Source organism: Xenopus laevis, chromosome 1S, assembly GCF_017654675.1.
Source record: "Xenopus laevis strain J_2021 chromosome 1S, Xenopus_laevis_v10.1, whole genome shotgun sequence".
NCBI lineage: Eukaryota > Metazoa > Chordata > Amphibia > Anura > Pipidae > Xenopus > Xenopus laevis.
The window spans coordinates 55,659,020-55,675,256 of record NC_054372.1 but is presented as its reverse complement, the minus strand read 5'-3'; the positions used below and the strand labels follow the sequence as shown (position 1 = coordinate 55,675,256).

Here is a 16,237-nt window from a genome sequence, read left to right as displayed (position 1 = left end):
TTGTTAAAAAAGTATTACCCCTTAACATCATTTAATGCATTACACATTAGGAAGCTGGAGTATATATATATATATATTATAAATAGGAAGCAAACTACTAAGAGTTGCTGTGGATTTCAGCAATAATGCTAAGCTGCGCTTGTGATGATGAATTTCCCTTCCTAATAAAATTGCTATGGTTAGTGAGATTTACTATAATGGTACAGTTTTGTGGTTCATAGCCATTTATGGGCTATGAAACATACCATTTTGGTAAATATTTTTATACAACAGCCGCTCTACAAGCTATATATAAAATTCTATTGCAATGAATTCAAAGTGAGAAAAAAGATGGAGGCACTACTGCTTATTGAAACATATCAGTGGTCTAAACATCTGTGGTAAATCATAGGCCACAGACAGGGTGTCAGGACAGGAACCAGTTCTTTGATCTCCTTTGTATGTACAGTATAATCAATTCATGCACCTCTGTTACTTTTGTTACTCTGTACTAGGGTTACCAAGTCATTTAAAGATGAGAGGACACATTACAAATGCAATAAATAGGGCTGCAGTTTGATTGCATTTTAACTGTATTTATTCATTCCCAGCGTTGATTTGTGTACTTGTACCACATACCCTCTAATCTAGGGGCACACGGCGCGATTTCGCCGCGATTCTGCGCTAAGTGATTTGTCGCTGCGTTTTTTAAGCCGAAATAGCTTTGCTAACTTTGGCGCTGGCGTCAATGCAAATCGCGGCGAAATCGCTGCGCTAATTCACACGCGGCGATTCTTTTTCTACTGTCGCCCGGAAACGCCCAGCGAGGCAACTTCGGACGACAATAGAAAACGAATCGCCGCGTGTGAATTAGCGCAGCGATTTCGCCGCGATTTGCATTGACACCAGCGCCAAAGTTAGCAAAGCTATTTCGGCTTAAATTACGCAGCGACAACTCGCTTAGCGCAGAATCGCGGCGAAATCGCGCCGTGTGCCCCTACCCTTAGGCTAGGGGCACACGGCGCGATTTCGCCGCGATTCTGCACTGGGCGAGTTGTCGCTGCGTTTTTTAAGCCGAAATAGCTTTGCTAACTTTGGCACTGGCGTCAATGCAAATCGCGGCGAAATCGCTGCGCTAATTCACACGCGGCGATTCTTTTTCTACTGTCGCCCGGAAACGCCCAGCGAGGCAACTTCGGACGACAATAGAAAACGAATCGCCGCGTGTGAATTAGCGCAGCGATTTCGCCGCGATTTGCATTGACGCCAGCGCCAAAGTTAGCAAAGCTATTTCGGCTTAAAAAACGCAGCGACAACTCGCTTAGCACAGAATCGCGGCGAAATCGCGCCGTGTGCCCCTACCCTTAGTGTCTCATATTTCTACCTAGGACCCATTTCACAGAAATTCTAACTAAGGCTACCATAGCAATTTCTTAAAAACTGGTCACTTATATAGAGTGACCATACCTCATGCACATCAGCTTGAATGGGATACCTATGTGTCGGGCCCCTTACTACTAGTGATTTTGGACTGGCCCAAGACTCACAGATCAGGAAGGTTTGGGCAAATATCCGCTAAAAATTGCTGCTTCAGCCTCCAGCAGCCTCTATTTATAGGCGTGTACAGCTCCACCTGATTTTGTGACATCAGATGTGGGCTGGTCAGAGACAGGTCTATAAATAGAGCTACCATGCCAGGTAGGGTAGAGATCAGGTTAGCGTTTGGTGTGGGTTGATTTTTTATGACCCGTACATCTCTACCCCCTCACCTCCTATGAACCAGGAACTACCAAGATTCTAAATCATAAAGCTGCTGGCTGAAGACGCTATGATTTTAAGTTTAAACAACTGGGGAGCCTCCGTTTTGTTATACTTTATCTAAGTTGTTAAAACAGTAGCGATGCATACGTGCATGACCCTGCATGACAGATACATAATAGCCCTCCAGACCACTAACAGGAAAGGCTCTACTTGTGCAGTACAGTAGTGCTTCCCACAAGCTCATGACTAAGCTCTGATTCGATAAAAAGAATGTGCTGGTTTTTACATGAAACCGAATAAAAGAGTATCAGGTAGACTTTTGGACACTGAGCCAGCAGTCCAGCTCGAGAGGTTTAAGACAGTGTTTCTCATTAAGTGCTCACATGGTTTTTAGCTTAACTGAGAATTGCTGGTAGAACTTGAGACATTGCTCCGTTTCCTGAAAATACCAGCTCTAATGCCCCATATGAAGTATCAATCACATCCGCATGACATATTAAAGGCTTGTTCCTTTTTGTCCCCCTGCTTCTGTAGCCCACAAACCAATTTCCTGCAGCTGGGTATGGTGGATAGTTTAATTGTGACTAGTTAAGATTCTTGTTAGATAACTTGGTTTTTATTAGATGAATTGGGTTTGGTATTTTCAGAAGTCAGAAAGGGTCTTTGTAAGAGAAAGGACAATAATGCTTTTGTCTGGTAGATGAAGCAGTGTAAAACTGAAGTGGATATTTGCACAGATTTGCGTCTCACACCTTAATAGAAACACTGAGACTAGAGAATATTGAAAACAGATGTCAGACATCGCTAAAGAGACTTTCATGCAGTATTGATGAGCGCTCAAGTTTAGCTTCTGGGAACTGTAGTTTTGCAGTAGCTTGAATGCAAGTAAATCCTTAGGTCATTTAAAGCCAAATACCATTAGGCCAATTTGTCATTACAGCCCAAGAGCAAATGGCTTTGAATCACTGCACTCCAGGCTGAGTCAGCATCTTATTCGTCTGTGTATTGGCCCTGCTCAACCAATATGTGGGATTAGAATGCAGTCCTCTTAGGTGAGAACTTCATTGGCTTTGGATGCATAGGACCAAATTATGATCCAGTTATTGATTGGAGGCCAAGTGATCAGAGCACAGCAATTAGGTCCAAAATGTGAGCAGGCAAAAAGGGCAAATGTAGGCTATTGGAGACATCTTTAAATGTGGTGCATTACATGTAATTCCAGTATAAGCGTGGAGAGCAATTCATATATACAGTATACAACCATAAAAATAACAGCACACAATACTTTGGATAGAAATTGTACTTGCTTGAGAGCGATGTAGTGCATGATTAATCAGGGTGTCCTTGTATTAAAGTAAATGGAAATGTACCTAATTGCATCTAATCAATATTAGATTCCAGTTTTGCTGAGCCATTTACTTATCATTACTATTATTGAGAATTTGGGAGTATGGTCATCACTTGTGAGCAATAATCTGGCCAATGGTCCATTTTTACCTAAAATGTCCAATTATTGATCCATGGTGTTGTCAATGTTATGATATCTATCAAGGATCATATTCAGCTGTGACCATGTCTGAGTTGGTCACCCACATCTGGAAATAGGATTGGCCAATAACCTGCTCATTTTTTGCTGTGTAGTTACAGATGACTACATACAGATGGAGAGACATATCAATGTCAATCAGATCAGTGCAATTTGATTTTAATTGTCTGTGACCAGACCAATTCCAGTGATATGCTGGAGGATGACCCTATTGCGGCCATCCACATCTGTGTCGTCTGTATTATTCTATAAACCTTTAACCATAAATATCTTAGTAAGATGGCCAGTGCTTGTCTAAATAGAATGTGGGGTAGTTGGATTGGCAGATAATTAACGCTTCAATAGAGTAAATAATGGTAGTATAATGCTGTTATTGCTATATTATTGATTTTAAGTTTTGCTAAATTTCTTACAAATTTCATGTTTCCTCTTCAAAGGGAGAGCCAGGATTTCTAGGGCCTCAAGGAGAACCTGGGTTACCAGGCTTGCCAGGAACTAAGGTGAGAAAAACATCTTATAAGTTATTATATATACAACCACCAAGTTACAGTCTTTTTAAATCATTCAGTCTAACATTTGTATCCCAACATACATGAACAAACCGTTCTCTCTTATTTTACTTTCCATGGGGTGGAAAGTAAGTATGTTACAAGCCCAGAGGTTGCTGGGCTGAAGCTTTGGGTTGGTACCATATGTTGAATAGACAAAATACAGGATCTCCTATTATGTTCCTTTTTTTTCAGGCATTAGATCCCCTTTAAAATCAGATTTTGCACTGTGCTTTGTGTCACTAGCTTGGATGTATCTGTCTTCTGTGAAGGACAAATTCTGTGCTGGGAATTAAGTCCAGCCTGTCAGTAGGTGAACCCCAGGTCATCACTTCTGCTCATGAGATGGGACTTGTTCTATTCATACAAACATAACAGAGACAATTTGTAAAATAACATGGGAATTACTCAGAGCCCTGTGACTGAGATTGTTATCATTTAAGATCTGATTTAGTAGCAGCTGTATATTTTCTTATAGCTTTTACCCTCTTGTCTTGTGTTTATTTGGCTAGGAATCAGTTTCAATTTATTTTTCTCTTTATTTTGTGCCATTGCCTTCCATGGATTTCCCACGAAGATGCTGGAAGCTACAGGATCCAACTTCCTAAGCAATTAGGAATTGGAGGATGTAGCACCTAAATCCCATATTTTACACTTTGAATCCATTATCCAGAATTCTTTGGACCCAAGGCTTTTCAGATAATCTTTTATTAGAATTTCGTGTTCTAAGACCTATTTTTGTATAGCACTGACCACCAATCCCTTGGTGGTTGTAAAACTCACTGCTGCTTTGCCAGTTCTGACTCCAACTTAACTTGGATATGGATTAGAAGGCAATGGAAAAGGTTAGAGAAGGGTTGAGGGATCATGCTGGGGTTGGGAGTCTTTTTTCTTTTGTTCGGGGTATCCTACGCCTGTAGTTATTAGTATTACTTGTCTTTTAACAAATAACCCCAAATAATCCTAAACAAAAGCACAACATATTGATGCCTCCTTTTTACTCGAAATGTATGCTGACAGCCTAAATAATAAGAAGTCAAATTACGTCATATTGTTTGTATGTTTAGGGGGAACGGGGAGAAATTGGCCCACCTGGAAGAGGAGAGAGAGGCAGTTCTGGATTACCTGGACCAAAGGTAAGCCCCCAACCAATCATTTTTGGCCCTCTGAGATTCTAAGTGAGTCTAAATATATGTTCCTGTTTTATAGTTCTGTTTTTGTCAGTGTGTAGTCTTATGTTGAAATGTAATATTGGTCGCTAATGGAGAAATTGATTGCAATGAGAACAATTTTGCCTTTGAGAACACCACTGCGAATTTTATAGTTTGCGCAGTTTATTTAATAAAAATTCTTAATGAAAAAGCTGTTATGATTGATCCAAAAGTTTACGCCACCCTCAAGCAGGTTCGTAATGTGCAATACAGGTTCGCAATGCAATAAAAGTCTAATGAAGAATATTGTATTGCGACTTGCAAATTTTTATTCTTATTTGTGTGCAAATTTATTCTCTTTGAGAATTTTATTACATTTCCCTCAATGTATAATTTACAGAAGAAAATAATGATCCACCATTGTGGAGTGATGTATAAATTGGACTCTATCTCTTCTTTTAGAAGAAAGCTTTTTAACCACTGGTACAGTCACTGCATTATAGAATGGCCATCCTGGGGCCTTTCAATGGAAGCATTTGCAATGATCAAACAACTTGCCTTGACTCTATGCCCTAAAAGTTAATTAATATTCCAAATGTATTCCACATCACATTGTGGGGATCCTGCTTATCCCATACAGCCTATAAATTTCTATTCTTGGAAGAATTTCAACCAATAAACTGGCTGTGGCTGTTAGGATTTAATGCGTCTTAACCCTAATGTCTGTGCTTCTAGTATTCAGACATCATATATATAATATGATATTCATTGGCTGCTGTAGTGGCAACAAACGTATTTTTGCCAAATCTTGTAAATCCTTATTTAGTGTAGCGTTCACTTGGATCCTGAATGGAGTCAATGGAGTACAGTAAATCATAATGCTATAATTATAATAACCACTGCACTGCTATAATATTTCTAGTCATTCAGAGCTACCCAAACATTTTGGCATAGTTTAAATATTGTGTTATATGAAACCCTGACATATATACCGTATTCTATAATGTTTAAGTAAGCCATGAATGAAATAACTACATTTATGCCAGAATTCTGTAGTTTAGAATAGAAAAGAAACTTATATTGATTTTAAACCTCATTTGGCTTCTATGTTAAAAGAAACAGGACATGAAAAAGATTGGGGTGGAACTAAAAAAATAAAAACTGGTATACAGAGATTTCCAGAAGGCCAGCCAAATTCCAGGTAGAACAAATAGTGGCAGCAATGAGACAATATGAAGCCTCCCAACAGGTGGCAGTAGGCCACAGAGTTAGTCATTGGGGATAATCAGCAACATGATAAAGCATAATAGCTGGTCCAAAGTGATCCGTGTGCATCTTGGTTCCACCAACCCACCAAACATGTAGGGCCTGCTATACACCTCACTATAATAAGGGCTCCATCTAGACTAGAATGTGACTAAAACATTGAGTCTCTCACAAACCTGCACAGATTCCCCTTACTAAGGGACCCAACCAAGAAATATAAGGTTTGTGTCTGCTAAGGCCTTTCAAGCTCAGGGCCACACAAAACATACCTTTCCAGTGGCACATTATTCTTGGGACCCCCATTTATAAGCAGTAAACATTCAAGCTAGACAATATTTTTACAAAGCTGATAAATGTGCTGAGCAGATAGGGATTTACCCCTGTGAATAAATTATGTCCCCCCATTATTGCTTTGAGAAGCTCATTAGCAATGGAATCCTTCCGCTCATTCAGAACTGACATATAGTTAGTGCTAAGAGAAACCTTTGTGCACCAGTGACATTTACATTTATAGTAAGTGGTTGGTGGCCATGGAAATGACATTCAAATAATAATAGGTAATTATTTTGTACCTGGGCCTTGGCAGTATATTTATTAATAGCCCCACACTCACTGACAGGTGAAAATGTATTTAAAAAACTACTGCAATGTACTGCAATGGTAAATAATGTTTTCTGAGCACCAAGTGTCTTGGGAACATATCACCATTATCATAAAATTTCTTACATTTAATAAATTCCTGATATTAAAGGCAATTATGCTTTTGGATGCTTCTTTTTGGCATGTTTCTCAATGGGAGCCATGGCTATCTCTTCCTCTGCTTCCTCTTTAACCACCTTTGCTCTTTTCTTTTCCAAACTTTGCATGTTACAGGGAGAACCAGGTGAATCAGGATCTAGAGGCCCAAAGGGGTCAAAGGTCAGTAGTACTTGCTTCATGTTTCTATTTTCCAGCTTTTTATTAAAATGTGATGTTCATTTAAAAAAAAGAATCTTCATATCTTTTTGCATGCGCAGCTAAAACATCACACTTCAATGCTCATTTAATGCTTGGGTTCCACCTAGTGGCTGAACACGTTATTAGAAGTGCATGCCATTGTAGCCATGCTTCTCCCCTGAAATAGCAAATGAAATATGATAAGAAATGGATGGCTGAATTCTGATGAAGTAATGTGATAAAATCAAATTTCTAATAAATAAAACATTATACAGATTCGTTATTCCATGCAGTGCTCCAGCAATGATCAGGCTGGAAAACAAAGGGATGGGACCCCATTTTTTGAGATAACATTACATTAAGGAGGTCATTTATTACAATCTGAATCCAAAAAAACTCAAAAAATTATAGTTTTTTTATACTGTAAAATCCAATTTTTTTGTGAAAAAAAAAACTTGAATTTCTCGAGACTTATTATACCCAAAGGATGAAAAAAGTCAGAATCAGAAAATACTCCACCTCAAACCCTTTTTTGGGCAAAAATCCGAAAAAAACTGACTTCTTGGGGAAAAGTCAGAAAAAAATCAAGTGATTCAGGAAAAAAAATGAAAAAATTCTGCTCGATTTTATAGAGATCCGATTAAATCGTGCTTTTTTAATAATAAATAAGGACCAATCGTGGATTCTAGTTTGGTCAGACTTTTTTTACATAAATACTTAGTCTATCCGTGGAGTGTCAGAACACTGGAATGGTCCAAATATCATTGATTATACAATTTGCCACATAAATTTGGCAGCAAATTTGGACAGACGGCGTCCAATTTTGGTGCACCGGCATCCAATTCGGCTCGCCTCATTTTTGCGCATTGGGCTCGGCAGCCCAGTGCGGCGGCCCGGCGGTTGGGGACCCCTGCCATAGACGTGTGTGAAATACCAGGGACTGGAATTTGTTTTTTAAAGTTTTATTTTTAAAGTAGTTTACTGAGTTTTACAAATAAACTTATTTTACATCTTAGCCATGTCATACATTCAATTTTGTATATACAATAAAATATCTATTAAATAACACATTCATATTTGTCCCCAACAAAACAATAACAACTCGTAAAAAGAAACAGAGCAAAAAAAAAAAAAAGTTTAAAAAAAATGTGCTCAGTTCACTACATAATCCAGATCTCTTAAAGAGTCTAGTTAACTGTTCCAAAATACAGGTATATTATTTTTGTTACAATGACTTTTCCAATAGCTTTCATCCCCCTATTTTTTTTTTACTGTTTTAATAAAATTCCGTTTTTAAAAATGATTTTCATTTTCCACCCTCTCACATGAACTTTGTAATCCAAGTCAGCAATATATTTGATACATTGATAAATTGTTCAGCAATATCAGATAAACGACAACAATAAATATGTCAATAGTAACAATTACTGCTACAGGGTAGTTTCTCGACTAATGTAATTGTAGCAATTTGGAATATCAGCGATCTGGCTTGCTGAGTTGCTACTGGGGAAAAATAATGAAATTCAGTTGCGGAGCAAGGGGAAAGCAGAAGAGGCACATGCCTAGGGTGCAAAGGTGGTGGAGGAAAAGCCCAACACCCACAACAGGCACAATTTAACACTATACTGCATTGAGAATACTTTTTCTCCCCTTATTCAGGTTTTGACCGGCTTGTATTTCAGTTACTATAAAACACTGTAATGTACAGTATATGGGAAAGTAGAACACTTGAAGGCTTATTTATCTATATTTTCATTTTAATGGTTTTCGAGGTTTTTGATACCACTATGAAACTATCATTCTCTAAAACAACAAATAGTTACATAGTTACATAATAGGATTGAAAAAAGACAAAGTCCATCAAATTCAACTCCTCCAAATGAAAACCCAGCATCCATACACACACCCCTCCCTACTTACATAAATTCTATATACCCATACCTATACTAACTATAGAGCTTAGTATCACAATAGCCTTTGATATTATGTCTGTCCAAAAATTCATCCAAGCCACTCTTAAAGGCATTAACTGAATCAGCCATCACAACATCACCCGGCAGTGCATTCCACAACCTCACTGTCCTGACTGTGAAGAACCCCCTACGTTGCTTCAAATGAAAGTTCTTTTCTTCTTGTCTAAAGGGGTGGCCTCTGGTACAGTGATCCACTTTATGGGTAAAAAGGTCCCCTGCTATTTGTCTATAATGTCCTCTAATGTACTTGTAAAGTGTAATCATGTCCCCTCGCAAGCGCCTTTTTTCCAGAGAAAACAACCCCAACCTTGACAGTCTACCCTCATAATTTAAGTCTTCCATCCCTCTAACCAGTTTAGTTGCACTTAGTCTCTGCACTCTCTCCAGCTCATTTATATCCCTCTTAAGGACTGGAGTCCAAAACTGCACTGCATACTTCAGATGAGGCCTCACCAGGGACCTACAGTATAAAGAGGTATAATTATGTTTTCATCCCTTGAGTTAATGCCCTTTTTTATGCAAAACAGAACTTTATCTGCTTTAGTAGCCACAGAATGACACTGCCCAGAATTAGACAACGTGTTATCTACAAAAACCCCTAGATCCTTCACATTTAAGGAAACTCCCAACACACTGCCATTTAGTGTATAACTTGCATTTATATTATTTTTGCCAAAGTGCATAACCTTGCATTTATCAACATTGAACCTCATTTTCCAGTTTTCTGCCCAGTTTTCCAGTTTAGACAAATCACTCTGCAAAGTGGCAGCATCCTGCATGGAACCTATAGTTCTGCACAATTTAGTATCATCTGCAAAAATAGAAACAGTACTTTCAATGCCCACCTCCAAGTCATTAATAAACAAGTTGAAAAGCAAGGGACCTAGTACAGAGCCCTGCGGTACTCCACTAACAACACTGGTCCAATTAGAAAATGTTCCATTTACCACCACTCTTTGTGGTCTATCTTTTAGCCAGTTCTCTATCCAGGTACAAATACTATGTTCCAGGCCAACATTCCTTAATGTCATGAAATGTATTAAAAGATGCCAATTTAAAAAGCTCGAACAAAAAAAAAACACTGAACCCTGATAAAAAAAATGAATACCTCTAAAACCTTTGGAAATTTGATTTTTTTTCAGGCAATAACTACCGAAAAATGTCCAAAAACCTCTAAAAGTCTGAATTGATTAAAAATAAGACCAGCACAGCTCTCATTGACTTCTATGGGACATTGACAACTTTTACTTGGCAAATTTTTGTATAGGTTTTTACACTTAATAAACGCAACATTTTTAGAGCTTTTAAGAAATATAGAAAAAACACAAATTATTTAATAATGTTAAATAGAAATCGTGCACAAGTGGCTTCTCATTCATTGTTGCTTTACTTTATCAGGGTGATACTGGAAGCCAAGGAGATTTTGGCCTGATTGGTCCAAGGGTAAGTGACAGTCATTATATCAGCATATTATCATGCAGAATGAAGAGTTATAGACTTAGCTCTTGTGTTTATTCCCACTTCCTTGCTGGAACACCCTTCTACTGTTGCCTCTATATTTATGGGTCTGACACAGGGTGCTACAGTTAGCAGGCTTGCATGCAGGGTTGCATTAAGTATAGGGCTCCCCTGTGGTACAATTAAACACTGCCTCCTTAAAACTACTGAGTATCACTTATGTAAAGGGTGTGCATTTGGATCTATGTCTTCCCTTTCATTTAAAACTTGGTGGAAATCTTGGGCAGAGTGGTCCTACTGGAATTCGAGCTGTCAACGTGCATTATGATGAAAAAAAAACCTGTTGATTTGCTCCAATATTTTGCAATTTGCCCAGCATGATAGATCCACCCTGTAATTTGTAACCTGAAATAATGGAATAAAATCATATATAGGAATATCAGTAGTTACTGAGGTGTTTCATTGCAATTAAACAGCACCAGGCTGTGGGCCTAAGGCTTTTAATTGGGGTATACAACTCAGCCACAGCTACGTTCATTTTCTATAAACTTATACACAAGTTTTAATAAATTATTCGGCACAAGTGACATCACGAGATGACATCTCCTACGCCAATTAAAATAAAATCTTAAAGTATATATATGGCTCTTGTGTGTGTGGGATCTCAATTCACTTTATGGGGCAAATTTACTAAAAGGCGAAACGACTAACGCGGACGAAATTTCGCCAGTAATGTCATTTCAGTACTTTGCCGATTTACTAAAGGTCGCTGACGTAACTTTGCTAGTGAAGGAGATAGACTCTAGCGGTACCTCACTCCCTAACACCTGGCGAATTTGTGCTCTGGCGAATGGACGTAACTACGCAAATTCACTAAGGTGCAGATTTTACTTAACGTTAGCAGACTTGCCTTCGCCACCTCAGACCAGGAGAACTGCAATATAGAGTAGATAGGATTTTCTAAAAAAAATAGTTGAAAATATTTCTAAGTCCCAAAAAATGTTAGCGTCTTTTTTCAGGGCGATAGGCTGAAAACGACCGTAAATTTTTTTTGGGGGGTAAACGGTTTCCCCCTACATTTCCTTACATATGGCACATAAACTATACACTGGGCTCATGTGTAGGGCAATATAACAACTTTATTTTATTTTATTAAGGTTTCCCGGGCTTGTGTAATGTAATGTATTTGATGCAACATATACGTCCGTTGAAATTTAACTTCCCGCCGTATGCAAATTAGGCAACGCTAGCGCAATTTCACTTCATTTGGCGCAGTAACGATAGCGAAACTTTTCTTCGCTTGGCGCAGTAATGATAGCACAACTTCGCCATCGTTCAGCGCCCTGGACGCACTTTGGATTTTAGTGAATTTGCGTTGTCCTGGCGAATCTATGCCTGGCGAAGAGTTGCGCTGTGAGCGAAGCCGTTGGGGGCAAATTTTTGGAGGTTACTGAATTTGCCCCTATGAATCAGCTTTACAACCCAAAACTACAATTATCAACTTTATTTAAAATATATTAAAGCAGATCAAACCCATAGGTTAAGAATCAATGTTAAACAGTGATGTCATCTTCTTAGTGGTGTTGATTCATATGCCATATAGGCTTACAAATATTTAGATTTAATAAGGGTGTGCGGTCATATTACAGCTTTGACTATATCAATTTTTGTATATCCCTGACAGGGGCCTCCAGGTCAAAAAGGAGATCAAGGGGCTACTGAGATCATAGATTACAATGGGAATATTCAGGAAGCCTTGCAGGTATGTGTTTCAATAAACTTAGCTTGGGTTTTACTTTCTAATTTATGACTATTGGATTGTGGAATAGCCTTTGTTCCAAAGCGTGTCTTTATTGACTGCTGTGTTTTGGGATAGTACATTAATCACAATGATTGTCTAGCAGCTGTTCTGTTTCTCTTAATGTCTCCTTGAATACTGCCGGCTAGCGGAAATAGACTGATATTTTCCTGTTAAGTGTCTTATATCAGCTTTTGAGGATGCAAATGATTTATGGTTACTTCAATATGCTGCCAGGAGTAAGCACAGATACTAACTAGTTATTCCTCTGTAATGAATACCATAGTCTACTCTTTCATTTGGGAAATAGAAATAGTGATAGCTGTATTAAATTCTTTCTGCAAAACTAGCCTCACTCAAGACAGATATGGAACTTGCCTAATCCCTTAGACAGAACTGTTTGGGGAAATAGAGATGTCAATGATTTATATCAAAAGGAGTAATCTGACTTTGCAGTATAATGTAATGAGTATAATCTTATTTCTTGTTGCTGTGCCTTGTCATCAGAGGATTACTGCAATTACTGTTACGGTAAAGCTATCCGCATGGTGTGCTGTGTCCGCCCACCTTGTCTTGTGTTCTCTCCCTTTGCATGCCTAGACACACTTTCCTCACCATAATCCATAGATATATATCATGTCAATGATTAGCATACTGGCCTATTATTGCATGGATCATTACTTGTGTAACCCTTCTTGTGGTTACCCATTCTGTTAGCTGATTCAGGAGGAGACACTTTTGCCTAGTGCATTGGTCTTGCACTGAAATACTACAGGCATTGGGCTTACACTCCGGCAAACAACTCTATTCTATACTGAGCTTAAAGGACCAGTTTAGTGTAAAAATAAAAACTGGGTAAATAAAAAAAAATCTACTATAGTTAGTTAGCTAAAAATGTAATCTATAAAGGCTGGAGTGACTGAATGTGTAACATAATAGCCAGAATCCCACTTCCTGCTTTTCAGCTCTCTAACTCTGAGTTAGTCAGTGACTTGAAGGGGGGCCACATGGGACATACTGTAGCCGTTCAGTGAGCAATTGGTCCTCAGCATGCAGCTCAGATTCAAAAGCAAACATGTGAGCCCCCTCAAGTCACTTACTGCCTGGTAACCAATCAGTGAAAAGCAAGAGAGCTGAAAAGCAGGAAGTAGTGTTCTGACTATTATATCAGACATCCAGTCACTCCAGCCTTTATACAATACATTTTTGGATAACTAACTATATTAGAAACATATCTATTTACACAGTTTTTATTTTTATACTGAACAATTCTATTAAAGTATTCTTTAAATCTTTTTATCCCACAGTAAGAGTCAAGTGTGATATATAATCCTTATAATTACTCACTCCAACTGAACATAAGGTCCATAGTCAACAAGTTTTATAAAGGTTATGTAGATATAACACAAATGGTGGAATGGGTTTAACAGCATGCATTCAATTGGGCAATTTATTATGCTAAAGCAAAACTGACTCATTAGTAGAAACAATCTGCAGCCATCTTTTCTCCGCAGGGATGTCCCCCCAATGGGTCAATTTATTTATTTTAGAGCACTGAGCTCTAACATCCCTCACAATTGCTGACATCAAGTCAGTATGGTTACCACTATATCTGCCCCATTGTTGCGTGACCATACTCCAATAGAAAGTAAGGTTAATTTGGATGGTTAAGGGGGAATTCATAAAAATATTTGTACAGATTGGCACCACTTGATAGCTCTGCCACAAAGTTATCTGATGTTTTACATAGTTAATGAAAGAAATACACTTTCATAAAATTGTTTATACATCAAAAAAGGTAAAGCCATTAGATGATTATGGTAGAACTACTAGGGAGATTCTGTTGGATGTGGTTGGATAAACAGATTGTATCTTACAATTCAGATATAGTTGAACATGTCTTAAAATAATGGAACTGTTAGAAAGATCTAATTTGTAAACAACAATAAAAATGAAGCCATACAACGCAACTATTAGAAGGGAATGCTGATTAGATTTTACATCATAGCATGATCAGATTTTGTAGCATCTTAAAAATCATGTGCCAGCCCATGCAGGTAAGAGGCAATTATGTTACAGGCCATAATATCCCAAAACACAGATATGTATTGTGCTCAGAAATAAAATCAAATATTACACATTGTTGGTGAGTATTCATATACACAGGTATATGTTTACTAATGAATCCTTATAGCTGAAGGTTCTCCCAGCAAAGGCAGAAAAAGAAACAACAGGAATACTATATAGAGAATACACCAATAAAATGCACATCTGTATAGGTAGGCTTCCTTACAAAATGTCCTGCTTTACTTTGCGGGTCTATAATTAGTGATGACTTTTTCACCAAGTTTCACTGCAAATTTCTCGAGCCAACCTATTGCATCAAAAAAAAATTCACCCATAGACTTCAATGCATTTTGGTGAATTTTCACAATTTTGCTAATTAACTAAACAGGTCAAATTCACGTATCACTATTTATAATGTGGTATTTGTTGATTCTAACCAATTGGGCAACATATGGGATGTTATGTTCAAATGTGATTAGGTTCATTCATTTCTTTTTGTTTATCAACAGGGACCGCCCGGACCACCTGGGCCACCTGGTTTGCCAGGACCAAAGGTGTTTTGATTTTACTTTTTTATTTACAAATGTATTATGTATCTTATCCTTATTTTACTGCAGCAGTAAAGCGCTGATGCCCCCATACTGGCATAACATTTAACTTAAAGGGCACCTATCACAGCCAAAATCAAACACATATTAACAATCTGACCAGTACAACATAAACACGTTTAATCAAACTACATATATAGTTTTTTGAAAAAAACTGCAGGTTTTAAAAAATCCCTTACTTTGTCAAATGGGTTCTTTCACTGAGGGAGGCCATACTGAGACTATAACAGAGACTATAATATGCAAATTTCAGGAGCATGCTCAGATTGTAACACTGCTTTGAGTATTCTACCCAGAATGCCTTGTTTTAGTAAACTCCTCCACTAGAAGTATCACAAGATTTCCCTATCTTGTCGTCTGCTGGTGATATTATGCAAATGAAGGGCACACACTAACTTCCAGCAGGTGGCAGCACTACTGAACAGCAGCTAACACAGAGGTTTCGCTGATTTGAAAATATCTTAGAAGGGTTGATAAGCAACAAGGAATTTCAACTGAGCATGTGCGAGATTTCACAGCTGCAGTTGGCTGGGAAGATATAGGTAGGAGGAGCCAGTGAAATCAAAGATGCTTGCCTCAACTAGAACTGCAGTGGAGATAGGGGAGATCTTGCAGAAGGTATAGTGAGCTGATGATTTACATTATACAATTCTAACTTAAAAATCAGATTTCTTGAACTTTCACATAGTGTATTTACATAGGAAATGATTTTAGTTATGATTGGTGCCCTTTAAGGCAGACCTGTAAGAGGTTAGATTGTAATTTGTATAAGAAAATGTTACCTTTTCATTTGCTAACCTTGGAATGTATGTACTCTTAGGACACATTACAGCTCAATGACAATGCTATTTACCATTTGATCAAAAATGTTATTGTTGTTTCTAAATGAGACCAGTGTCTGAAATATATTACTTTTACTCTTTTCCCAGTCAATAGAAATAAAGACTGTACCCATCCATTAGAATCAAGATAGTTTCCCACCCCTTTACCTACTGTATATGCATTCTACCCAAGTACTTCCTAATTGGCCCAAATATATACTCCTACAACTTTCTCTTCTTAGTGTTTATTCCACCAGTTCCTCCCCATTCACACAGGGCCACAACAGTTATTTAAACAATCCCAAACCTGCAACCCTCAATCTAT

The 16,237-nt window shown here is 38.0% G+C and overlaps 1 protein-coding gene across 7 annotated transcripts in view; it reads left to right on the top strand.

Annotated features, from left to right (window-relative positions):
- The window catches only part of LOC108706699 (collagen alpha-1(XXV) chain), a 265,983-nt gene that overhangs the window by 222,677 nt on the left and 27,069 nt on the right, over positions 1-16,237 (top strand). For 6 of the 7 annotated variants that reach the window (XM_018243341.2, XM_018243342.2, XM_018243344.2 and 3 more), the window contains exons 18-24: positions 3,724-3,786; positions 4,902-4,970; positions 7,125-7,169; positions 10,559-10,603; positions 12,303-12,380; positions 12,924-12,947; positions 14,993-15,037. In XM_018243341.2, coding sequence (XP_018098830.1) covers positions 3,724-3,786; positions 4,902-4,970; positions 7,125-7,169; positions 10,559-10,603; positions 12,303-12,380; positions 12,924-12,947; positions 14,993-15,037 — 369 coding nt within the window. The remainder of the gene's footprint in view (positions 1-3,723; positions 3,787-4,901; positions 4,971-7,124; positions 7,170-10,558; positions 10,604-12,302; positions 12,381-12,923; positions 12,948-14,992; positions 15,038-16,237) is intronic. The other variant, XM_041579588.1, reaches the window with a different exon arrangement.